This window comes from Phocoena phocoena, chromosome 5 (genome assembly GCF_963924675.1).
Source record: "Phocoena phocoena chromosome 5, mPhoPho1.1, whole genome shotgun sequence".
NCBI classification, from domain to species: Eukaryota; Metazoa; Chordata; class Mammalia; order Artiodactyla; family Phocoenidae; genus Phocoena; species Phocoena phocoena.
The window spans coordinates 8060479-8087749 of NC_089223.1; the positions used below are offsets into that span (position 1 = coordinate 8060479).

General features: G+C 40.6%; 1 protein-coding gene across 1 annotated transcript in view; it reads right to left on the minus strand.

Annotated features, from left to right (window-relative positions):
* The window catches only part of FAM13A (family with sequence similarity 13 member A), a 306916-nt gene that overhangs the window by 40655 nt on the left and 238990 nt on the right, over positions 1 to 27271 (minus strand). The window contains exons 8-12 of the mRNA XM_065878125.1: positions 25057 to 25098; positions 22344 to 22523; positions 14376 to 14565; positions 1387 to 1463; positions 967 to 1009 (exon numbers count right to left, since the gene is read on the minus strand). Of these exons, the coding sequence (XP_065734197.1) occupies positions 967 to 1009; positions 1387 to 1463; positions 14376 to 14565; positions 22344 to 22523; positions 25057 to 25098 (532 nt within the window). The remainder of the gene's footprint in view (positions 1 to 966; positions 1010 to 1386; positions 1464 to 14375; positions 14566 to 22343; positions 22524 to 25056; positions 25099 to 27271) is intronic.

Genomic DNA, 27271 nt, shown 5'->3' on the forward strand with positions numbered 1-27271 from the left:
CAGAGCTTTTGAATTCTTAATTTGCTAGACTGGAAAACTTTATGGAGGTAGGAACTGCAGCTGTTATTAAATCCCAGCTCCTAGCACATTACCTGCACAGGGTAGGACTCAATATATATTACTGAATAAATCCATCAGTGGGTTAGGTTAGTGTACAAAAAAGATGAACAATCACTGGGTTAGAGGGGAAGTTCTATGTATAATTAATATATCAAGAGTCAGAATCCAAGAACAGGTTGAGAAACGCTTTAACTCTTGCCAAAAAGAAAGCTGATGATAAGATTGAAGGTGCAGCTGGAAGCATTTGGAAGTACTGGATTACATACACATGCATGAATGAAAAATGAGGCTCAGAACACCGAATGGAAGCCAGCGTCGGGAGCAAAGGAAACCAAACACTTGGGTCAGCAAGGCTATGCCCCCAGAGGACAACAGGGAAGCCAGGAAGGTCACCGAAACTTTAAGATATGGACCACAGAAGGGAGTTAGATATTTTTTCTCTGTTGTCTACTTAAAACAAGACACAAAACTCAGAAAATGAACTGGATTTCATAACTTGAACTGATTTTATGTTAATTTGAAAATTAATAAGATCATCTCTTTGACACATCCACTAAAATTCACTATTTATTTTAATCACTTAAAAACTGCATGAAATCACGGAAAATAAAACTAGTAGCTTTGGTATTTGTTTTGTCTTATTTTATGGAAAACCTAAGGAGAAATCTCCATGCTATTAAAGTTTATCCTCACAAGCAAAATGAAAGAATTTAAAAAGCAAAAGAGTGGAGTTCTTCTGATTTCTCAAGGAATCTTCATGTCTTGGCATTTGTCTTTCTCACCAATCACAATCCCGTCACTGAATGTCATCACCCCTTATTGATAAGCTAATAATACTTCACACTAACTCTCAAGGATGTAGGGACAGACCTGTCACAGTCAAAACCTTACTTGTTAGCTACTTACCTCAGAATGCTGGGTCTGTCTGCAGTCCTTTTCATTTTCTTTGCTACAAACAAAATATCATAAGATGTCATTCTGTTTTATAACGATGCTTCTCATTCACTGAAATTATGATTTCATTTATTTTAGAAGCTCAGTAGCTCTAAATAAAATTCTTATGAAATTCAAAAACAAAACAAAAAATTAATCAGAACGAAACAAAACTAGGAACAACACAAAACAGGAATATGGTTATCTGCCTTTAACAGCACCATGGTAGATTTTTCCATTTAAACATTTTCCTCGCTATAAAATACTGTTGGTAAACATATAGTCCTTTAATTCTACTCTTTTTAGTTCTTATAATGCACATTGCACTGAATGAAAAAAAAAAAGGCTCTTCACATTCTTATAAACAATGTAAGGAGAAAACTCTAAAATTACCTTCCATCGGACGTCAGTTCAACATCATCAGGTCCAATCCTTTCATGAGATGGTGTGGGATTGAGACTTTCCATATTCTGTAACAAAACGAACCATTTGTTGCCTAGCAGGAATGGTAAGACGTATGCAATGCAACAACAGACCCTCCTTTCTTTAAAATAGAAACATCGGATAACAAGGAGGTATTACTTCTAGTCATCAGAGTCCTATCTTTAAAATTATGACAGTTTATTAGACACTGCTGGCATAAAATTATATGCTGAACTTTACCATTCCATTAACAAAGATGTCTGATAGCAGCACAGAAATGGTCACTGTGGTCTATAACGTTCTTGTTAGTTATTATCCACATTTTATAGCTAAACATAAACAAAACCCAGACTCTCAGAATACCAGGGTGGCATCAGAGCTAGACTTGAGGAATCTGACCTCCAATGTGATCAGAAGCCAAAGTAACATTCATTGTCTATTTAACATCTTTTCAGTCTATATTGACAATATGATCTGGGGGAATATGTAGCTTGTATCTAACCTATAAAATAGCCATAAAAAGACAGGGAGTTAACTTCAGAACCTTTCTTTCTGTGATATTTAATATTAATCTTTATATTAGCCAAGATGGACAAAAAATATAAACACGAGACTTACTTCAAATAGCGTGTATTTCAGGCTGACCAAGAGGGCTTAATGCTTATCAGGAGGTATATTTGTAAGGTTTTCTGACTGCCTCTGTAAAAACGGCCAACAGTTTCTAAATACAACTCGGGTGACTGAGCACAAAGTAAGCCATCCCCAGGCAGGAAGATTACAAATATGCAAACAGGAGCTCGTTTACATTCGGGAGACCCAAATACAGAGCTGCCTTGGAGATCTGGAACCGACTTTCGTTGAAGTCAAAGATTCAGCTCTGCATTAAAAGACCATTAAGCACAATCCATGTATTCTGTGTTATCAAAATAAAGAACACATAGTGAAGCAACATGTATTCATCTACATGTTTATAATCTCTCCTTATGAAAAGCCTGTTGGAAAGTATATCTGATTAAGGTTCAGAATGATCCCATGAAATTGACATATACAAAAATCTTCACAAAATAAGCATATAATTAGAGTGGATAACTAATCTTTGGCTTGGTAAATATTTTCCATTTATGGTGGTGTGGCCAACCTGTCTGGAATTCTTAAAGTTTAAAACCCTAGGCTCGGGACTTCCCTGGTGGTGCAGTGGTTAAGAATCCGCCTGCCAATGCAGGGGACAAGGGTTCGATCCCCGGTCCAGGAAGATCCCACGTGCTGCGGAGCAACTAAGCCCATGTGCCACAACTACTGAGCCTGTGCTCTAGAGCCCGCGAGCCACAACTACTGAGCCTGCGCGCCACAGCTACTGAAGCCCGCGTGCCTAGAGCCCGTGCTCCGCAACAAGAGAATCCATCGCGATGAGAAGCCCGCGCACCGCAATGGAGAGTAGCCCCCGCTCGCCGCAACTAGAGAAAGCCCGCACATAGCAACAAAGACCCAACGCAGCCACAAAAAACAAACAAAAACCCTAGGCTCCATCAAGAATAAAAACAAAGGGAGACAGCATCCCATAATAGCTATAATGGTGGCTCTGGAGCCAGAATGTTTCAGTTGGGATCTTAGCTCCACCATTTACCAACTGTAAGACCCTACCTGACTCTCAGTTTCCTCATCTGGAAAAGGGGGATGGCAACAATACTTAACATAGGGTGGTCATAGGATTAAATGAGATAATACACGTAAAGAATTAAAATAATACCTTGTACTTTTAATGAATAGTAGCTGTTGTTGTTATTATGACTTCTAAAACTGTGAAATCTCCAAGGAAATATTTTGCTGCTATTTACCCACAGTTAAGATGATGTTCTAGGAACTAGTAAGACAGTGACTGTGTCTGCCATTACTGCACACCAATTTACATGTTTAGATGATTTACACAGTTAGATAATTTTAGAATGGATCTGAGAAATAAAAAAAAAATTATAACCACATTCAATTATACTTACATTTTTATACCTCTAAAGTTTGAGTTAGAAGAGGCCTCTCTACAATGGCTCTCATGAAGCCAAAGTGTAGTTGCTCTTATTACCTGAATGTGATCTTCCTCATAAAGAGGGATCTATGACAAAGAATCTTTGTTCTCATTGGTAATCTTCAATAGATTATCAAAATCTTTAGTGTAAGATCTAGTGCAATAGCATTAGGTTTTCCTGATGCTCTGAAACATGAATTCCTAGGGGAAGCACAACCCTCTACCTTGAGATCACTTTAAAACACTATCAATGAAATACATTTATAATTACAGTGAATACAAATGACTATTTCAGCAGAAATAAAAACCTTCAGAGCTTCCGTGGTGGCACAGTGGTTGAGAGTCCGCCTGTCAATGCAGGGCACACGGGTTCGTGCCCCGGTCCGGGAAGATCCCACATGCCATGGAGCGGCTGGGCCCATGAGCCATGGCTGCTGAGCCCGCGCATCCAGAGCCTGTGCTCTGCAATGGGAGAGGCCACAACAATGAGAGGCCCGTGTACCGCAAAAAAGGAAAAACAAAAAACCAACAAAACCTTCAGGTTGAGGCTAAGAGATATTCAGAAAGAAGGAAGAAAAAATAAACCATAATATTATATAAATTTAAAGATACTTCAGTTAGAAAAATGTTAGAAGACTGATTTTCTTCCCAAAAGAGAAAGAACCAAGATTTAAGCAATATAGGTTTTGAGAATTATAGAAAAAAGATAGCTATGTTTTACAATAAAAAGCTCTGAGAAAAGCAGGTGTGAAATGTGAGAAATTTTAGCTGATTTCCAGGGTTAAAACAAGCAGTAACTTCAACTTCCTCGCCCCCCACCCCCGCCACTTTTTAAAAAATGTTTGATCTGTGTGTTTTATAACTCTCCAAGGACATGAGTTTTTAATACATGTAATTGACAAAGGGTGACTTTCAGTACTGTTCAGTATTCCTCTCTAAAGCTTTACAATAATTCCAGTTTTCATGTTGTCCTCCACATGACTGAGGCTAGTAAATATTCAGTCTGCTTTCACCAAAGCAGCAGGCAAGTACACCGTGTTCCTTTGCTAAGGTAGTTGGGTTGCCCCTATACCCTTGGGAAACAGGAATCTGTGAAGAATGTGTTACAACTGGCAACCTACCCTAATTTTTTCGGAAGGAAAATAATAAAGGTAGTGAAGACCCAGGAGTAGAGTAACAAAAGTACCTGCAAAGCAGGTAACAAAAAATGGCTGCAAAGCATTTTATAGATTCTAACTTGCATCTTTTGCCCAAGGGTTTAGGGAGGGAAGGTTAAGAAATAGATCAGCGATTTCCCCACTTCACTGAGATGGGGGGAGGGGAAAATGGAACATACAGGTCAAAATATTGGCTGAAATGTAGAAAGCTTCCATTGTAAGAGAAGTATGCTACTGGACTTTCAAACGCTCTGTAGTTGTTAATAGTGCTGGTCTTATGAGAAACGCCCGACTCCATGCCTTTTGAAGGTTTTAAACTGATTTATGTCCCAAACACTTCTCTAGGTGTGGTAAAAGAGTAGGTCATCGATGTTTTCATTTATTAAAGTTGAAGTAGTACAATTCTTATTAAAAATAATGCCTTATTACATTAACTTAATTTTAATTAGCCTTCTAAAGTTAGGATCTTTTAAAGGTAATAGGTAATTTTAAGAAATAGCAAAGAACAGATTACGTCTTTATGTAGAATGTGATAAAATTGCTTTTAGAATTGCATTAAAAAAAGACAGATAGGACTTCCCTGGGGTGGTCCAGTGGGTAAAACTCTGCGCTCCCAACGCAGGGGGCCCAGGTTCGATCCCCGGTCAGGGAACTAGATCCCACATGCCGCAACTAAGACCCGATGCAGCCTAAATAAATAAATATTAAAAAAAAAAAAAACAGATAAAGCCTAGTTCTGCCTCATAGAAGGCCTACCAGTGACTTTCAAAACATACAGATTTTCTATGATATAATTTACTTGGACAATTTTTGGGTGTCGAAGAAACTGAATTTTAAGAACCACTCTCCTCAATTATAAAAATGACCTCAAATCTATAAAGAGCAAAAGCTTTGAAAAAATTAGCTTTAAGACTGTGGAATTTACTTTCAATTTTTTCCCCTGGCTCCATCTCTGTTTTGGCATTGACAGCTAGGCTCAAAACTTGTTTGACCACTGAAGCACTTGAAAACACCTGGAGCAAAAACAAATTTGTCTTCTAAAACTATAAAATGCTGACAAAGCCTTTAGAGAGGACACTCAAACAATGCCTTCGCTCAGTATACAAACAGCTCAGTCTGAAGGCTGCATGAACACTGCTAGTCAAAACAAGTTCATTATTCTAACCTTGAGCTCTAAGAGAAGGTATGTGATATATTCTCATTAACAAAGGATTCATGGCAAATCTGAATTTCTTTTTGTATCCTTCTGTTTTACGTTTTGTTATGCTTAAAACTCATAAATTAATCCATATTCAAAAAGAATTTCTGGTACTGTAAGAGGACGCCTATGGAAGAGCTGGCTAGCTGTCCCCACAAGTCCGTTCCACCTTTCCTGCACAGCAGTGTGGGAGCCACACGCCCAGCGACAGCGCATCCACAGCCCCTCCGGCAGGTAGATGGGGCCACGTGACTGACTTCTCTCCGACAGGCTGTGAGAAGTGGTATGTATGTTTTCCAGGCCTGGCTAATAACCTGCCTCACCGGGTTCATGCCTTGACACTCACTTATTCTCTCCTCTTGGGAGCTGGAACGGAGATAAAAACCACGAATGCTCTGGAAGCTACTTGCTGAAGACGGCAGAGAGGCGGTTGGCCTGGGTCCCTGAAACATCGCGTGGAGCAAGTGTTCTAACTCTTCTCCTGAGCCCCAAACTGCTTTAGGTTGTCACGGGAGAAAGGACTTTTATAGTGTTCAAGGCATTGCATTTTGGGTCTTTTTGTTACCCGAGTTACTCTAAGCTATACGGCAACCATTCATTCGCTCCCTTTTTTTTTTTTTTTTTTTTTTTTTTTTGCGGTACGCGGGCCCCTCACTGCTGCGGCCTGTCCCGTTGTGGAGCGCAGACTCCGGACCCGCAGGCCCAGCAGCCATGGCTCACGGGCCCAGCCGCTCCGCGGCATGTGGGATCCTTCCGGACCAGGGCATGAACCCGTGTCCCCTGCACCGGCAGGCGGACTCCCAACCACTGCGCCACCAGGGAAGCCCCGCTCCCTTTTTTTTAAACTCATTTTTTGTGAGTGCTGAGCTATGCTGGGCACTGGCGTACAACGGTGGATGGGGAACCGGACAGACACCGGTCCTTGCCACTGTGACTGATGTATTTTGGTTACTGCTCCAACTGTAGTTTGTTACACTGTTAATATTATCTTTATTTTTAAGATGGGTGCTATCTGAATAGCCCTCAGCACGCTTGGGCCATACAGTTGCCAGAGGGACCCTTTCAAAAGGTACTTCAGAAAATGACTTTTTTTTTCTTTAATCTTCCAGTGGTTCCTCATCTCACTCAAGGTAAATGCTCGAGATCTAAAGATGGCTACAAAGCCTTAAGGGATCAGCTCCCTTGCTATGCCTCTGACCTCATCTCCTACAACGCTCCTCCCTCAACTCTGCTCCAACCATGGTAGCCCTCTTGCACAACCTCTAAAGGCTAGGGCTGTTCTCCCTCCACCCGGATAGTCTCTCCCCAGATATCCTGATGGCTCACTTTCTCACCTCGTCCAGGTTCCTGCACAAGCACATTCTCAGTGTGGCCTGATCTGAGGACTCAACCCATGCAACGCCAACTCTTAACCTCCCGTCCATTCCCCATCTTATTCATCCTGCTTCACTTCTCTCCATAGCATGTGCTGCCATCTGCCTATATGTTGACTTGTTTCTTATCTGCCTCATTCTTCGGGAATATAAACTTAGGATGGCAGACAGTGTGTCTGTTTTGGTCACCATTTTGTCTTTAGTGCCTAAAACAGTGCTTGTCATATAGCTAATTGTTGTATGATTGAAGGAATGACAACTTGTAAATCAGTGGTTCAAATGGTGGGGTTTTTTACATTATATTGACACCACTCAGAGAATCACTGTCATGTAGTTTTGGACAGGAGTTCTTGCTGAGTTATACTGCATTAAAAACATGAGCTGAGGGGGCTTCCCTGGTGGCGCAGTGGTTGAGAGTCCGCCTGCCGATGCAGGGGACACGGGTTCGTGCCCCGGTCCGGGAGGATCCCACATGCCGCGGAGCGGCTGGGCCCGTGAGCCATGGCCGCTGAGCCTGCGTGTCCGGAGCCTGTGCTCCGCAGCGGGAGAGGCCACAACAGCGAGAGGCCCGCGTACAGCATTAAAAAAGACTAAGAAGATGATGATCTGATGAAATCAGATCAGTGTACTGAGTAAAAAGAGACCAATGAGGAAAAGAAGGTGAGTTTGATCTTCACACGTTGACTTGGGAGGACTATCTAAGGTGAGCTGCAGAGAGCATCGCCTAGATGTTGATTTCTAAGTCATCTGTAGAGAGGTGACATCGGACAGCATGGAATTAGAGAAGCTCTCATGTGAAGTGCTGATGGAAAAGAGATATAAGGCAATTACCTGCATAACATTTACATCTCAGCATGTTTTGTGGAAGATCAGCCAGTAAAGGACACAGTGAAGAAGAATACAGTCATTGAGGTAAGAGGACAAAGAGAGGTCAACATCCTGGAGGCCAAGGGAGAAAGAGCTCTGAGAAAATGAGAGTATCAAGCACCACAAGGACTTCGGGAGGTCAAGGACCAAGCAGACAACAGCACAGCGGTCTTAAAAGACCAGTTCCAACCACATGTGCACCCAGTGACACAGAGAAAGTGGTTTCTTAGAGAGGTCTTTAGAGGGGTAGAATTCAGATTACAGGGGTTGACGAGCAAGTGTGGAAAGAGCTGGAAATGCAGATTGCTGAACATTTTTGGTGGCAAAATGAAGGGGAGAGGTTGGCCATCAGAGCAGAGGGAGTAGAAACGAACTTAAATATGTACTGCTGGCAGTCTTTCCTGCTCTTCAGCACATTTCATTGCATTCAAATCTCACACAAAACTAGGAAGAGGTATTAATACTCCCATGCTACAGATGAAGTAACTGAGGCTAAGTAACACGCTCACTTGCCATAGCTATTAAGTGATAAAGTTACAACTGAAATTCAGGTCTGAGTGTAAGACCTGTGCTCCTTCCTTGAACCCTGCCTATGATTTCAGAGGGTATACGTGACATTAAGGAGATGCTGTTTATGAATAAGAGAGTTGCTAGACTATGGGTTTTTTTTAATATATTAAATGTAAGGCTTATTAGAGAATTAGTATAATCACACAAAGAATATTTGGAAAATATTCTTTGGGAGTAACGACTGCCTCTAATACTACCACCACTCCCATAATACAATCATACAATCGTTTTAGGTGTATTTGTCTTTTTTCCTAGGAATGAACATTTAAATATGTATTTATATACACATATTCATGCATAAATGCATGCACTGTATATACGGCTTCATAACCTACTTTATTTTAAAAATCTATTTATTTATTTTTGGCTGCGTTGGGTCTTTGTGGCCGCACGCAGGCTTTCTCTAGTTGCGGTGAGCGGAGGCTACTCTTCGTTGCGGTGCGCGGGCTTCTCATTGTGGTGGCTTCTCTTGTGGAGCACGGGCTCTAGGCGCGCGGGCTTCAGCTGTGGAACGCAGGCTTAGTTGTGGCTTGTGGGCTCTAGAGCGCAGGCTCAGTAGTTGTGGCGCATGGGCTTAGTTGCTCCGCGGCATGTGGCATCTTCCCAGACCAGGGCTCAAACCTGTGTCCCCTGCATTGGCAGGCGGATTCCTTTTTTTTCTTTAGATGTTGGGGGTAGGAGTTTTTATTAATTAATTTCTTTTTGCTGTGTTGGGTCTTCGTTTCTGTGCGAGGGCTTTCTCTAGTTGTGGCAAGCGGGGGCCACTCTTCATCGTGGTGTGCGGGCCTCTCACTATTGTTGCGGAGCACAGGCTCCAGACGCGCAGGCTCAGTAGTTGTGGCTCACGGGCCTAGTTGCCCCGCGGCATGTGGGATCCTCCCAGACCAGGGCTCGAACCCCTGTCCCCTGCATTAGCAGGCAGATTCTCAACCACTGCACCACCAGGGAAGCCCTATAACCTACTTTTAATATTGAGGGAGAGTATCGTGGAATCCGAGCTCCACCACTTATGTGTGACCTTGGGCAGCTGTTTAATCTCCTGTACCTCAGTCTCCTCATGTTTAGAATAAGAATATTAAAAACAATAACTATCTTATGGATTACTGGAGGATTAAAATTGATAAAATACGCAAAGCACTTAAAATACATCTTGCTAAACAGTTTTCACTTTCTTACATAGTCTTCAGAACCATAATTTTTATTCGACGCATAATATTTTATTGAATTGACATGCAAATGTTACTTATCTGGTCTCCTACTTTTGAACATTTAAATTGCTTCTAATTTTCCATGATTATAGATACTCACGTGGTGAGCAAATTAATACTTACAGTCTTTTCCATATTTACAATGATGTCTCTAGAGCAGGGTGGCAGAGGTAGGATTATTAGATACACTGCGTGACTGAGTTATAGCTTTTGATTCAAACTGTTAAATTGTGCCCTAGAAAGAATGTTTTTAGAGACAGAGACATTTTCTAGGCTGGCAGAAATAAGCCAGTGGAGAGGAAGCAATGAAAAGTGTCTGTATGAGTGAGGGAGTGAGTTTGTGTATGTGTTTGTACACGTACACGGGGTGGGGAGATGGATGTAGAAAACAGAATTTCCAAGGATACTTAACCTTAAAGTTAACCTTAGAATTTAGAAAAACCACTTTATCATTTGAGCAGGTGAGAAAATAAAATGGGTGGAGATCTAGAGAAAGTTTGAAGCATGAGTGAGGGAAGCTGCTGAAACACAGGCTGGCTCTCTTAGCTCTTCAAAATAAACCAGGGGGCAAGGTTTCCTTCTGAGAAAGGCTGAAGAGCACAGGTGTGAGCTAGCAGTGCAAGGAGAGAGGAAAAGGTTGGGACCACGGCAATAATTAGAGATAAGGCAGAGCACCTGAATGCCACTCACTGATTTCTGGGCTCTGAATTATCTGTAGTCTCTTAGTCTCGGCTGGTCATGACAGCCCCGAGAGGAAAAAGGATAAGGGAAAGTACGCAGACAGTTCCCACTTTAGAGATTCCAAATTTGCAAGATGCTTTTATAGGTCACTGTGGCTGTGTTGTGGGCTGGTGAGATCACTGTGATATTATCACTCAAACTCTTCAGTCACTCTCTTCTCATTTTCTCTGGAAGATGGTTTGCTCCCATCTCTCCATCAAAACTGCTCTTACTGAGTGATCTCCACCTTGGTAATCCCAGTGGCTAAGCTCTCAGTCTTCTACTCGGCCAATCATCTGACCTTCTTTCCAACTCGAGATACGTGGTTCACTTGGCATCCAGGACACCAAACACACTTCATTTTTTTCTACTTTGCTGGGGTCTCCTTCTTGAGTCTCCTCTACGGGGACCTTGTCATCTCCCCATCCTTTACACGATCGTATGCCTCAGGGCTCACGGTCCCTGAGGCCACCTCCCTTTTCTGTCCATCCACGCTCCCTCGGTTATCTCATCCAGTACACTGACTTCAGATAGCCTCTATCTGCTGCTGGCTCCCACGATGCATCTCCAGCCAGGATACCCTCCCTAAACTCGCAGAAATCCAGCTGCTTTCCTGCTATCTCCTCTTAGATATTTGACGGGCAGCTCAATCTTAACATGTCCAACACTGAACCATGACATCATCACCCAAACTTCTGTCTTCTCCATCTTGGTAAACTGGCCACACAAATCTTCTAGTTGCCAAAAACCTCGGAGTCATCTTTGACTCCTCTGTTACTTTCACACCCCACAGTTACGTAATGTCAGGAAATCCTGTCAATTCTATGTTCAAGAATATTATCCAGAATCCACCTATTACCTCCTGACTACTGCAATACACTACTGCAGGAGGACCCATGCACATGCTAGTCAATATGAACAACGCCCCCTAGAGTACTGCACTGTGCAGCCTGCAAGGCAATACCTGCCAGCTCCGGTATCACCTCAGTTCACACCACCATCAGCGCAAACCTAGATGATTGCAAGAGTTTCCTAACGGGTGTTCCTGCTTCTTGCCCTTGTCTGCTTACTGCCTGTTTCCAACACAGCAGTCAAACCAAATTTCAGTAAGTCCCATCACTGCTCTACCTGGAACCCTCACATGGATTCTCATCTCACCTGGAGTAAAGGCAGAGTCCTTAACAATAACCTAGGAGGCCCTACGTAATCTGTTCTCTCCCCCTTCCAACTACCTCTTTCACTTTCCTCATTCTCTTCTAACCCTAACAGTATCTCTGTGGTTTCTTGAACATTCCAGATGAGTGACGGTCTCGGGGTCTCTGCAACCTGCTGTGATAGTATGGCTCGTTTCCTTACTTCCTCTAGGTCTTTGCACTCAAGTGTCAAATTCTTGGGAGGTCTCCTCTGACCACTCTCCTTAAAATTGTATCCCCTGCCCTCTCACAATTCCTATCCTCATCTCTTGCTTTATTTCTTGCTTAATAGGTATCACCATCTAATATATTTTATGGTTTACTTTTTTTATCTTGATTTCGTCTGTTTCCCCTACTGGAATGTAGGCTCCGCGAGGGCAGCGATTTTTGCTTGTTTGTCTCACAGCCGTATCCCTAGATTCTGAACTATTTCCTGGCACACAGAAGGCACATAATTATGTATGTTCTTCCAGCTACAGAAACAAAAGTTCAGTCAGTGTATAAAGAACTTGAAGTGGGAGAAGGTTCTGGAGGAGAGTGGGGTAAAGTAAAAATAGAAGGTTAAAAGTAAGTGGCAAGTTAAGATGCCCAGCTGCACTTTCAGGACTAGTCTAAATACTAGTCATTGTTACGTTCCTTAGCTGTTTGCTTTGTGGTGACCTGTGAAGATGAGATTTAAAATTAATGGAATATGAGTCAGAAAAGATCTTTGAGAATACCCCCACTTCACAGATGAGGAAGTTTTGCTTCTGTCTCAGTTGTGTTGACAGGGTTTTAAATTATTCATTGCAACAAAGACACGGTCCACTTGGCTCACTTATGTTAACATGTGACCTGCATAATCCTGGAATGCAGAAACTGGCGGCTAAGGTGGAGACAAACGCTTTCACAGAAAAAAGACCACAATGGAATTAGGCTCTCTGCTCCAAATGTTTTTAAACAAACACGATGTCCACAGTTTTAGCAATCACACACATATTCTAAGGAATAAATGTACTTTCCCACTTTTATTAGCTATTACCACCTAGCTAATTAAGATACTATTTCTGGTGGGAAAAAAAATATTGATGAGTTAAGTTCATTTTAAAAGGGATTCAGAGAAGTACATTCTTCTCTGAGAAGCCAAGTGTCAGACTTTTGGTCACGTAATTCTCTTCGGCAGATAAACAAATCGTGGGCCAAATAAAGAGCTAATGGAGTTAGTAACATTTAGTTTACTAAAAATGTTACTTTTCCCCCAAATAAGAATTAAGTTAGTGTTAAAAACCATTTAATGTGCAATGGTTCCAAAGCTTACATTCCGTAGTGGGAGAACTGTGTCAGACATGGGTCTGAGGTGGATGTCTCTGTCCATTCTAGCTGATCAATTTATTTCTAGAAACAGGGTTCCAAGACATTTGGAAGAAAATGGAATAAACATGTTTTCCCCAGATTTGTATTTATGCATATTTTATCTAGGGAATAAAACTGGGAATCTTGGGGCTTCCCTGGTGGCGCAGTGGTTGAGAGTCCGCCTGCCGACGCAGGGGACACGGGTTCGTGCCCCGGTCCGGGAAGATCCCACATGCCGCGGAGCGGCTGGGCCCGTGAGCCATGGCCGCTGAGCCTGCGCGTCCGGAGCCTGTGCTCCGCAACAGGAGAGGCCACAACAGTGAGAGGCCCGTGTACCGCAAAAAAAAAAAAAAAAAATTGGGAATCTTCTCTGAGCACATGCAGAAATTGACAACGGGAAAATGAGTGGCCCATAAGTTTTGCTAAATTTACAGAAAACCCAGCATGGAGGTAAAAACTGCTCAGAGATAAAGCAGAACAGAGGCTTTACACATTGTAAGAATGGATATTACCTATTACCTGTTTTTATCAGGGACGCTAGCTCATGTTATATTATAAAATTCATCTTCAGGTTTTTCTTTTTTATTTTGGTTACATTTCTTCAAACTACAGGGAATTAGAAGACAGACTTTTGTTCTCACCTTTCAGAGAAACTGAAGCATACACAAAAAAGGATGACATATATTTATAGTTAAACTGCATAAATATTTAGTTATTGACTAAAACCACCTGCGATAACTTCTGTATCAAATTAACGATCCAGAGTTCAGGTCTGAGGTAACCGTGTAGGAGGTTAATTTTTTTGTTTCTGCGTAGTAGAGGAAGAAAACTATAGTGTACAGCTTTGAAATTAAATTACTTCTGAACACAAAGAAAGACAGTTGATCCTCGTCCTCTATGTATTCTGCTTTCACCTCACTTTAAGTTCATTCATTCATTTTTTTTTACATATTCATATAGACAGGAACAAATAAAATGGGGGAATAGAAGGAAAACTGCCTTTGACAATTTTATTCCAAAAATTAAATTTAAAAATGCTCAAAAGAATGAGAGGAAACTCAGACCGATTTCAATAACATGGAAACCGAGGCATGTGTTGCCCCTTGTTCCTTTGGCAAAATGTAATCTACCTTGGACTTGATTTTTGTATTTATCAGAAAGAAATACATGTGTATACTTAGTAGCTCTTAAGGTCTTTTTCAGAACTCATGCTCTGTAATTCTGAGAAACTCCACATTGATATTTTTTACAAAGCAAGGAAAAGAGGTGTGATATTCCCTAACTGGCCACAAGTAAAGATTTTACGGAAGTATGCACTTACCACAAGACTGTCTTGATGTTCACTGAGCTCAGAAAGTCTGGAACTGGATTTCTGACGTTTCGGTTTGCCCCGTTCTCCAGTATAACCAGAAGTATTTTCATGTAGTTTTTCCACTTCATGATGAGCATTCAAAATACATTCATCAAGGTTGTTGAACCCAGAAGGAATATTTTCTTTGTTGATAAGTCCCCTTGAATTGAAAAAAGATTTAGCTTAATTTGACTTTAAAGGGTAAAAGGGACATTTAAATGACATTGCCACTGCATCACACAGAAAGTCAGAAGAGTGCTTAGAAATTCCAGGTTGCATTTTTGATCAAAATCTGAGCAGAGCGCTACCCCTGAGACCACTTGGTGCCAAATCTATCACATTAGAAGAGAAGTCATTCTCAGAGGCAAATTGGCGAGGGCTACGTTTCTACCAATGAACAGCTTTTGTATTTGTACCAAAAGTAATCTGTATTCAAATCAGGAGAACAGTGCAAACTTACAAAGACATTTCCCATAATCCATAGGTTTTATATAAATACACACACACACACACACACACACACACATAAATCTTATAAAGTAATATAACGTATGAAGAAAAATCTGAAAAGGAAATGTCTTTTTCCCCAGAATGGAACACTGATTCTCCCAACTGCGAAAGACATTTTAGCACAGTAGAAATGCAGTAATACCGAAATCTGACTGCATTAGATAATCTTGGCAGAAATAGTATAATAAAAACTATGGAATACAAAGCATTTTAACTGAAATATGGATTCATTACTTCCCAGTACAAGTTTCTGGATGTAAGCTTATGACTAGAGTTCCTCATGACTTAGTTTGAGACATTTTAATTATAGAATTTAATTCATTTAATGCTCTTGAAATAGTTTTCCTTAAGTATTTTAACATTCCCTTTTAAGAGGTTTTCACAAAATTAAATTACTTAAGCAAAATGTTTATCCTTTACTACATCACAGGACAAATTAAACCATCAGTGCCAGCACCATGGCTTGGGCAGGTACAAATGAATGAGACCGTATACGCTCCCTCACGGTGTGACCTTAAAGGTATCTCCCTGCAGCTAGAGGTTTTCATACTAAGTGAAGTAAGTTAGAAAGACAAATACCATATGATATCACTTATATGTGGAATCTAAAGTATGGCACTAAGGAACCTACCTCCAAAACAGAAACAGACTCACAGACATAGAGAACAGACTTGTGGTTGCCAAGGGAGAGGGGGGGAGGTGAGGGATGGACTGGGAGTTTGGGGTTAGTAGATGCAAACTACTACACACAGAATGGATAAACAACAAGGTCCTACTGTATAGCACTGGGAACTATATTCAGTATCTTGATATAAACCATAATGGAAAAGAATACAAAAAAGAATGTATATATGTGTGTAACTGAGTCACTTTGCTGTACAGCAGAAATTAATACAACATTGTAAATCAACCATACTTCAATTTAAGAAAAATATATAAAGGTATTTCCCTAAACACCCAAAGCTGTTATCTTGAAATAAATGAGCTCCAAAGAGTAAAAATAGATGACCATATTTTACTATCAGTTCAATCATATCCCCAAATGAAAGATAACATTAAATATTTATTCTGCAATTTAAATTCATATCCTATCTTAGATAGGCTATCATGGAGGCAACATTATGAATTAAATATTATCATAATATTTTCAGTTACACTATCTTTGGTGATTTTTAATACTCCATATTTAATTTAGTCTTATTTTATACAACTTTTAATGTACAAATATGTAGATTTAGTAAAATTATATAAAAGATGTATGTAACATTTATAAGAAATATCCTAAGTACAAAATAATTGAAGACATGAGGAAAAGTTGATAAAGACTCACATGCCGGCACATATACACACACGCTTAAATCTCTCCCCTCCCTCCACTGTGAGCAGTGCCTTCTGTGGATGGCTAGATGAGTTTGGTCTCAAATTCACAATCATTTGTTTTACTATTTAAATTTGTCTTCTTCTTTCTCTCCATATTTTCCCTAACTCCCGGGGTATAAATCCAACTGTAATTTTTTAATGGAGGAGTTTTTAGGTTTGAAAGTTGTCATGGACTAAATTGTATTCCCCCCAAATTCGTATGTTGAAGCCCTACCACCAATGTGACTGTATTTAGAGACAGGACCTCTGAGGAGGTAACTAAGGTTACGTGAGGTCATAAAGGTGGGAACATAATTCAAGAGGACTGGTGTTCTTAAAAGAAGAGGCAGAGACACCAGAGAGCACGGCGGCAAGGCCATGTGAGGACACACTCACTGAGCAGGCACCGTCAGCAAGTCAGAGAGGTCTCGACAAAAACCAAACCTGTCAGCACCTTGCTCTTGGACTTCCAGCCTCTCTGAACTGTGAGAAAATACATTTCTGTTGCTTAAGCCCCCTAGTCTGGGGTACTTTGTTATGGCAGCCTGAGCAGATGAATACAAAAGCTAAAAATTATTTTTAGAAATTAAAAGACCAAGTTTATTTTCTAATCTTTGTGAATAGTGAATGAATGACTGGAATAAATCCTGTCCAAATAAATATACGAAAATCTGATCGTGCAGTTGTGCTCAGGTGGAAATCCTGTTCTCCTCAAAGGAAACTCTTTGCTCTTGTGTGGGTGAGTGCCTCTCACTGCGGTGCCCATGTGACCAGGAGCACAGGTGCACGACTCCTTCCCCTGACATGGTGACAGGCTCAGTCACACCCGAAACACTGTGATTTGACCTGAACTTAGATCTCGGTGGCCTCTCACTTTCACCATCTAGATCTTAGTTTTAGTTTATCTTCTTTTGCGAGTTTCCTCCTCACCCCTACATACACACGTAATGTTCTAGCAATACTGAACTCTCCATTATTCTAAGCATGCTTTTCTTTTTACTTTGCAGTAGGAATTTAATATAATATTTATATTATAACAAAAGATATGCATAATTTTCTAGTTCACTGTGTTTTGGAAGATTGAAACCATTTTCACCTGTCATGCCTTGCTTTTCTTTTTAAACAGAAGTTTATTACAAAATTTACAAACATAGAAAAATAGAGGGAATATCACCATGAATTTCCTTATATCCATCACCAAGATTCAACATTTCCATGCTCCTGGCAGATGGTTAATTTTTTTAGTAAGAATTAAACTGAACCCTTTTACATAATGAATACATTCCTTAAACTTTCATATTTTTATTGTAACAAATAATAATATAAGCCTGATAATGTTTCCTTATGAATTTAGACAAATAAGAAATCATGTGCACTAAACTGAAGTATTTATAGTCTTTGCCCTCTACATTGCTTCTTTAAAAAATCTGCCGTGATGATATTACTACAGACTTTATTGACTCTTTAATCTCACCTTGAAATGTGGTGACTGTTGGCTTAAAGGATATTTTTGTAAATGGTTGCAGCTCTAAGTTGTTAAAGGCGAAATAACAGATCATAGATTTTTATTTTTCAAAACATTTTAAAACCACTCCATATGGCTAATAGCTTTGAATACAGTAAAGTCTAGCTTTAATGTTTCCTTATTTTTTAAGCAAAATCTGTTGGAAATCTTAGATGACGAGTCAATTATGTATAAGCAAACACTGAGAAAAACATACTTACTTTAGGCTATAATAATGATTCTTAACCTTTCTGCAACTGACACCATGTCAGTGCATCTCCTGGGGACATACTGAAGAGGACCTTCATGGGGGCAGAAGTAGCAGATCTAGAGCTCTGAGAGATAAGGTCCTTGTTCCTCCAAAGCTGTGGAGAGCTTAGAGCAGCCATTCAGTACGGGCTGAGAGTTCAAGAAGAAGGACTATCAAGATACAATAGTGTCAGGTTAGGAGGGGCCTTATGACCAGGAAGGTGACCATTTGAAAGGGACCATTTGAAAGGGACTTCTGAACGCCCAGACTACACGCTAAGGAAAAGCGTCAGGTGAGACTGTGAGTTACTTCTGCTATAAATAGTTTACACCCCAAGATTTTTTCACTCAATGCACAGCTGTGGTTTGACCACAATGAGTGGCCAGAATGAGCGGTGAAGGGACATCAGACAAGAGAAATGAAGGGAAAGGCTAGAGCTTCATGGATACCTCTTTAGATGATTAGTTAGACTCTACCATTCCCCACCACCTTTTGTTCCCCTGATGTTGATACTGAAAAACAATCAAGGTAACTTATACTAGAAATATCCCCAGATGTGGGAAACTGTATTTAAATTCTGCAGGAGTGGTTACTCTGTGTTTCATATTTCTCTCCCTGTCCAGCCCCTGTTCACTTTTTAAAAAAAAGTTTTTATTGGAGTAGAGCTGCTTTACAATGGTTCTGCTGTACAGCAAAGTGAATCAGCTATATGTATACATATATTCCCTCTTTTTTGGATTTCCTTCCCATTTAGGTCACCACAGAGCATTGAGTACAGGTCCCTGTGCTACACAGTAGGTTCTCATTAGTTACCTATTTTATACATAGTATCAATATTGTATATATGTCAGTCCCCATCTCCCAATTCATCCCACCCCCTTCTTCCCCCTTGGTATCCATACATCTGCTCTCTATGTCTGTGTCTGTATTTCTGCTTTGCAAATAAGATCATCTATACCATATTTTAAGATCCCACATATACGCATTAGTGTATATTTGTTTTTCTCTTTCTGACTTACTTCACTCTGCGTGACAGTCTCTAGGTCCATCCCTGTCTCTACAAAGTACCCAGTTTTGTTCCTTTTAATGGCTGAGTAATATTCCATTGTATATACGTACCACATCTTCTTTATCCATTCCTCTGTTGATGAACATTTAGGTTGCTTCCATGGCCTGGCTATTGTAAATAGTGCTTCAATGAACATTGGGGTACATGTATCTTTTTGAACTATGGTTTTCTCTGTGTATATGCCCAGTAGTGGGATTGCTGGGTCATATGGTAGTTCTATTTTTAGCTTTTTAAGGAACCTCCTTACTGTTCTCCATAGTGGCTGTACCAATTTACATTCCCACCAACAGTGCAAGAGGGTTCCCTTTTCTCCACACCCTCTCCAGCACTTACTGTTCGTAGAATTTTTTTTTTTCCGGTACACGGGCCTCTCACTATTGTGGCCTCTCTCGTTGCGGAGCACAGGCTCCGGATGCGCAGGCTCAGCGGCCACGGCTCGTGGGCCCAGCCGCTCCGCGGCATGTGGGATCTTCCCAGACCGGGGCATGAACCCGTGTCCCCTGCATCGGCAGGCGGACTCTCAACCACTGTGCCACCAGGGAAGCCCTGTTCGTAGAATTTTTGATGATGGCCATTCTGACTGGTGTGAGGTGATACCTTATTGTAGTTTTGATTTGCATTTGTCTAATAATTAGTGATGTTGACCATCCTTTCATGTGTCTCTTGGCCATCTGTATGTCTTCTCTGGAGAAATGTCTATTTAGATCTTCCGTCCATTTTTTTGATTGGGTTGTTTTTTTGATATTGAGCTGCGTGAGCTGTTTGTATATTTTGGAGATTAATCCTTTGTCAGTTGCTTCATTTGCAAACATTTTCTCCCATTCTGAGGGTTGTCTTTTCATCTTGTTTATGGCTTCCTTTGCTGTGGAAAAGCTTTTAAGTTTCATTAGGTCCCGTTTATTTTTGTTTTTATTTTCATTACTCTAGGCAGTGGATGGAAAAAGACCTTGCTGTGATTTATGTCAGAGAGTGTTCTGCCTATATTTTCCTCTAAGAGTTTTACAATATCTGGCTTTACATTTAGGTCTTTAATCCATTTTGAGTTTATTTTTGTGTATGGTGTTAGGGAGTGCTCTAATTTCATTCTTTTACATGTAGCTGTCCAGTTTTCCCAGCCCCACTTATTGAAGAGGCTGTCTTTTCTCCACTGTATAGTCTTGCCTCCTTCGTCATAGATTAGGTGACCACAGGTGCGTGGGTTTATCTGTGTAGCCCCTGTTCGCTTTTGACCTTGCCCTGCCGTGCTCCTCCCTGGCCTGCCCCAGGTACCCACCACCACCAGGACCACTGTCCAGCTTTGTTCTACCACGCTCACTATCGCTTCCAGCCTCTGCTTGCTACCCCTCTGTCCAAACAACGAGGGTGGAAAGCACGATGTCGTGACACACTAAGGCTTTTAAAAATGCAGTGTTGCTATATACTGTGTGGCAAAAAAATGAGGCAGAGGCTAAGAATAGTGTCAGATGAATAATTGGTACTCGCTGTATAACACAATATAGGCCACACAGACTAATTATATACCTAAACACCTTCTATAAAGCTTAGTCAGTAGCTAATTTTAAATGTAAATATGTCCCGTTTTATAATTTTCCTATTTTCTAAAGGAAATATTACAGCACCCCCTCCTATCCACCAGCTCTAAGACAAATATTTTTAAAAACACGCTGCTTATACCACTTGAAAAGTCAGTGGGTTATATGACTGATACTTTTTAATTTCTAAAATTACATTTGTTAATATAGCTCTTAGACATCTTTATAATGGGCAGCGTGGAATTTATTTATACTATTTATCTTTTGTATTTTCTTTAAGCAAAGAGAAGTTGCTTTTTCTCCATCAACATTCTGATGTCGATTATGAGTCCAGGTGAAAAGGAATGAGGCAAACTAGGGCTTGGTTTAGTCTTTATCATTTCATAAGAATTTCAAAATAACAACTTTATAGAGACTAAATGCTACAGTAGATAAAACTTTCAGGAAAAATATGGGACTACAGTCTATTATATATAAATGCATTTTCCTTGCCAATTTAAATCATGATTATTCAATAAGATGAATGGTAATTAGTCATTTGTATTTTATCAAATCTTTTAACGGAGAATAAAATTTGTTGTAATACTCTTCTTGAAATTCATGCTGAGACAATGCCTTAAAATTAGTCACTATAATAATAAAGAACTCAAGCATTTCCTCGTTTGTTAGACTTAAGCTCAACCTTTCTTCTACATCATCAACTGTCAGAGCGTTACAGTAATATTCTGGTATTTAATCAGGTCAAAACAGTAGGGAAACCTGCTGGCTCATAAGCAAGTCTAATAGCCAACTGAATGCTGTCCAACAAGGAAAAAACCGTCTCTGGACAGGCATGTGGGAATTTTCTCCTCCAGTGCTTCAGGATCTCTCTAAATATTGACAAGATATTCATGAGGAAGCCATGAAATGTGTTAAATCAGAGGTGGCTTCCCATAACATACAAAACATCTAGACGAAAAGGAAATGTTTATTCAATCACTTATGAATTCCTAAATGCCAGCCAAGTTTAGAAGGGTCAAAATGAAAACTTAAAATGTTAACCTGAGTACTGAAATGAGAGTGTCTATAACACAGTCACTAATTCGGGTGTATGTGTGTGTATATATATATATATATATATATATATATATATATATATATAAATATATTTTAAAATTTTTATCTATTTATTTATTTAATTTTGGTCTGTGTTGGGTCTTCGTTTCTGTGCGAGGGCTTTCTCTAGTTGTGGCGAGTGGGGGCCGCTCTTCATCGCGGTGCGCGGGCCTCTCACTGTCGCGGCCTCTCTTGTTGCGGAGCACAGGCTCCAGACGCGCAGGCTCAGTAATTGTGGCTCACGGGTCCAGTTGCTCCACGGCATGTGGGATCCTCCCAGACCAGGGCTCGAACCCATGTCCCCTGCATTGGCAGGCGGAATCTCAACCACTGTGCCACCAGGGAAGCCCGAAGGGGGTGTTTGTTTGTTTGTTTGTTTGCGGTATGCGGGCCTCTCACTGCTGTGGCCTCTCCCGTTGCGGAGCGCAGGCTCAGCGGCCATGGCTCACGGGCCCAGCCGCTCCGTAGCACGTGGGATCTTCCCGGACCGGGGCACGAACCCGTGTCCCCTGCATCAGCAGGCGGACTCTCAACCACTGCGCCACCAGGGAAGCCCCCGGGTGTATATTTTTAAAAGAAGAAGAGCAAATGCAAACAAGAAGTACCAATGCCGACTCACATGTCACTGCCATGTCGAACTTCATCCTGCTCCTTGGACTGGCGTCGTCGCTGTTTGGTGGATGTGGAGAAAGATGCTGATGATGTTCCAGATTCTGAGTCCTCTGAACTTTGGCCTCCAGAGCTATTAACATCCAAAAGATGTTGTTCTACAGCTGACCGGATGGTTCTTTCTAAGAGTCTGGTAAAAAAGAATGCAGAGTCAAGCAATGAAACCTACCAATAACTGCGTATACAAATATGTCCCCGTACATGGAAAACACACTGGTGGTCGCCAAGGGGGAAGAGGCTGGGGAGGGATGGAGCGGGAGGCTGGGGTCAGCAGATGTAAGCTTTTATATATAGAATGGAGAAACAACAAGGTCCTACTGTAGAGCACAGAGAACTATATTCAATAGCCTATGATAAGCCATAATGGAAAAGAATATGAAAAAAGAATGTGTATATATATATGTGTGTGTGTGTGTGTGTGTGTGTGTGTGTGTGTGTGTGTGTGTGTGTGTATAACGGAATCACTTTGCTGTACAGCAGAAATTAACACATTGTAAATCAACTATACTTCAATAAAAAAAAGTTCCCATAATATTGGAAATATCAGCATTTTCCATGGAACATCTACTACAGCTTCATGAGCAAAGACAGTATGAGGCATTAATCCCTAAATATTTGCACTGTGTATTAAAAACAAAGCTACACAGAACAAATTCCACCAATGTGATAATTGTGTTTTCTATCCGGGATTACTGAAACACTCACGGCAGGTCTGGCAACAATTGTAGGAGGCATTCAGGAAATACAGATCATTTAATATAAGGCAGAATGAGGAAAGATTTTTTTCCTCATAGAATAATAATGGACCTATTCTTACAAAGGTGAGTTTCTTCCAGATTTATACCAGTTCTGCAGAGGAAGACAGGATGATTTACAAAGCAAATTGGCACAAATGATTTTATGATGCCTATTATCTCTTTGGAATCCCTTTAAGATAAAATTATATAGGCAATAATGCTATTTAAAAAGAACACCTTACCAGAGCAATTCCTCCTCATAACAGAATGGTAGAATCTTTCTGAACCTCTATTCAATTAAATTGTAATATATATGATCGAAGCTGTATTCATGCAAACACCCCAATGTATATTACTGGAGATGGAAGGATAGATTTACTTTGTTCAACCGGAAGAAAACAGGTAAGCTCAGGGGCTAAAAAGAGAGCATGATAAGACAGATGAGGTATCATTTTTAAAGCTATATAATCTTTCAATGTGTCTAAACCCATTTTTTAATCACTTCATTATTTAATTCTGAATAAGCAGGCATGAAAAATTCTAAACGGACACTCCTCCAAGCATGTTTTCCTTCCCTTGAAAAAAGAATCACATCCAAACTCATCAAATTGTATACATGAAGTATACGCTACATTAAGTATGTGTATAGCTTTTGTACATACACCTCAAAAAAGCTGTTAAAAAATTTAAAAACCACATATATATTTTAAAAATGGTCAGACTGAGAAACACATTCAGTTAAATACAATGAGTTTTGAAAATTTAAGAACTTTACATGTTCCAAATGTAGTTTTATAATAGACTCATAGTAATTTCATTAAAACTATTTTACAACAGTGAGCAAGTACAGAATGACTAGGCATTAGAACTTTAATATCTAGAACTCTACATCCCAACGATTTGAGATTACCTCATGGTGGTACATGGGAAAGTGAATAAATCAATATATACATACATACCGAAGCCACACCTTTTCCAAACGTTATACAAGACATATAAGAAGTAAAGGTGATTAGGAAACAGACAAGAACGCATCAGTCTTGGTATAATTCTGGAATCTCTTTAAAATTCTCAAAGATAAAAGACGTCATATCTGCCCTCTGAGTGCTTCCTCCCATAACAAGGAAAAAAAAAAATCCCAACTCATCCTATTAGAGCCACATTCGTACCAATTAGTGTTCCTTCTAATGTTTTTCTCTTCTTCCTTATCACACATCCGCCCCTTCTCATCCGCCTGATCCCTGCTCATGGAAGATGCTCCAGAAGGCCCACCCAGGTCCCAGCAATGTCATATGGGTAAAGCACAACGAACAGGCAGGGGTAGATAGCTGCAGTTTAGATTTTAGTCTAAGTGCGGTTGGTCGTCTTAGGAGGAAAAAGACATGCGATGGACATAATTAACAGAGCACTGCCACTGCCCTGTGGAAGAAGGGCTTGCTGCCATCACTAACTTGCCTCCTTTTCTGTGTCCTATCAGACTGTAAAGGCCCCAAAGGCAGAGCACAAGGCTTCTTTGACATTAGACACCTAACACGATGCTTGGCATATAGCAGGCACTCCGTAAATGGAGGCTGATTCAAACGAACAAAGGAAGAAGTAAAACACACGGTTCGTGTTTCCACCTTTAATGGCAAGACACCTCCCAATGCACACAGACCGCTTTGCACGTACTAACTGACACGATTTTGACTAAAATAAACAGAAAATCTCATATGTTCACACGGCTGAGGGGTCTCCAGTCACACACCCACACAGAAGCTCAAACGGGAACACTTCTTATTTGGTCTTCTCCTCTGGGTGGTTTTAAAAATCATCATTCGTTGCTTATTATATTAATCTTCCAATGCTATACACCATTAGAAAAGCTTTTTTACTGTTTAATACATGAGAGGAGGGGGAAAAAAGCCCAAAATCCGTATCACTTACTCTCCCGTTGCCGACACATTGCTGACTTGGGATACGTGGGCACTGTAGAAAAGAAGCAAAAGAAAGGAAGCCAGGTTAGACACAGGACCAGAGAGTGCGAATCCAACATGTGAGGGCAGCCCGGGCTGAAAGTATTAGCCCTGAATGACCCTCACATGACATTTAATTACCCACTGACCGATGCTGATTTTTACTTGTCTCTAGATTAGAGATGGCCCTGGGTGCATATTCCCAAACAGCTTCTTTTCTCCATGTTAAGATGTCCATGACGGATAGTTTCAAAGGTGACCCCTGAAAACCATTTCTGCCTCTCAGACTATTGCCATGGCCCTAGTCTGGGGTCTTTGAATTTTCCCCAAATGTTAATACGATTGCTGCCCACTGCTTTCCTGCTACCAACTGCCCCGTCTCTGCTCTCTGCAGCCCAAGTCTGTTCCCTCCTGCCCCACTCTCTCCAGACCTGCAGACAGAAGCATCTTCCTAAAACTGCTCTGAACATGGAGCGGGGGCCGTAGGGGACAGAGAACAAGGAACAAACACTGCTTTCTACACGACTCTATCTGAGCCACATCTTCTGCCTAAGTTCCTCAAGATGGAAAATACCTCAAGCTCTATAATGTTTCATCTTAACACCTAATATATAGCTCTTTTATTGAGCATTTATAAACTTCCTCTAACTTTCCCATTTTCTCCAAAGCCTGAATTCCTTCGAAAGTATTAAAAAGTAGTCAGTAAAAGAAAAAAAAAGTAGTCCATATAAAACGGAATGGTGAAATGAGAGAACACTATCTGATTAGCACGCTTCAGAACTTCACCCTTTTGCCCCCATTCTACTTGCACATAAGCACAGTGTGGGTCGAGGCTGGCATCTGTTTTAACCATCAGTGTGAGTACTTTCTTACATTCTGCCCTGTAGTGCTCAATTGGCTTCTAAGTCAAGATTCGAAAGTATCTATGTTGAAAATGAGATTAAAAACAAATCTTCAGTGCATGTCAAACTACAGTTTTGCCTAATCTAACAGTTCTCCCATTTTTACTTTCTTCTTTGCGGAAGACACCTGAAGAAAATAAAAGCTGTTAATGACCAATACTGATGGTTGCCTGTCAATCACTCAAGCATCCTCATTTATACTACAGAATTCTCAGCATGTGAATGTGTTGCTTTGGAATCAGCTGTCGAGCTTTTCTTCCACGTACGTGTATATGTGTATCTCACCACTTTCCATGTAGAACCTAAGTGCTTCAAGGGACTGTATAATATTCCTCATTTTCTTTCATGACAATACCTACGAATACCACCAGCACAGACTCATTATCCCAGAGGTGATCAACAGACACTCACTCTCTAACCCCAGAGAATTCCTTTAGCTAAAGCTGTAGCTCTTTGTCATGGTCACAAACCACAGCCGAGCCCCAGAAAAACTGCATAAAAGAGTACTGTTGCTCACAGGGAAACGTATGAGAAGAATCTTCATTCATAAATGAAGGAACAAATAAATAAACCCGAATGCTTACTGAGTGCTATGTTTCAGACATTGTGCTTGCTATTGTTTACATAGCTTTTCTCATTTACTGTTTACAATAACCCCATGAAGTAGGTACCATTGTTTTCTTTTCCCTGTTTTCAAATGAAGAGGTTAGAGAGGTTAAGTAACTCACAGTCACAGAGCCAAGAAGCAGATGAGCTGAGATTGGAACCAAGAAAGTTTTAGCTTAGAGTCTAAGCTCCTAATCACTACACTCGACTTTTTGAATCCATCACTCACTAGAAGAAACACTCACTAGAGTCATCTTCCTATATGGAGGCCTGGACTCAGGTATTTAACTTTGCTTTTAATTACAACCATTTCTGCCTCACAATACCTGCTATTCATAGAGGTTCCCAGGTTACATAACCAACAATAAATCCTTTGCGGCTCTCTGTCCTTAGCTGGAACAGGCAGTCCCTGCTTTCGATGCCTGTGGCTCACTCTCTGTAAATTCAACACTGTATAATTAACTCCGGCACTCCATGTCTCACGCAGTTACACAACCTTGCTTTTGGGGGCAGGGGCCGATTTGAATAATGACTCCGGGAGAACATACAGGTGGGAAAAGAATACAGAGCTGCTAGATACTAAAAACATTCCAAAGACACATAAATATAATCAGCCAATCAGTCAGCCATGCCATCTCAGAATGAAGAGATACATTTCCTCTCCTCCCTTCTATACAC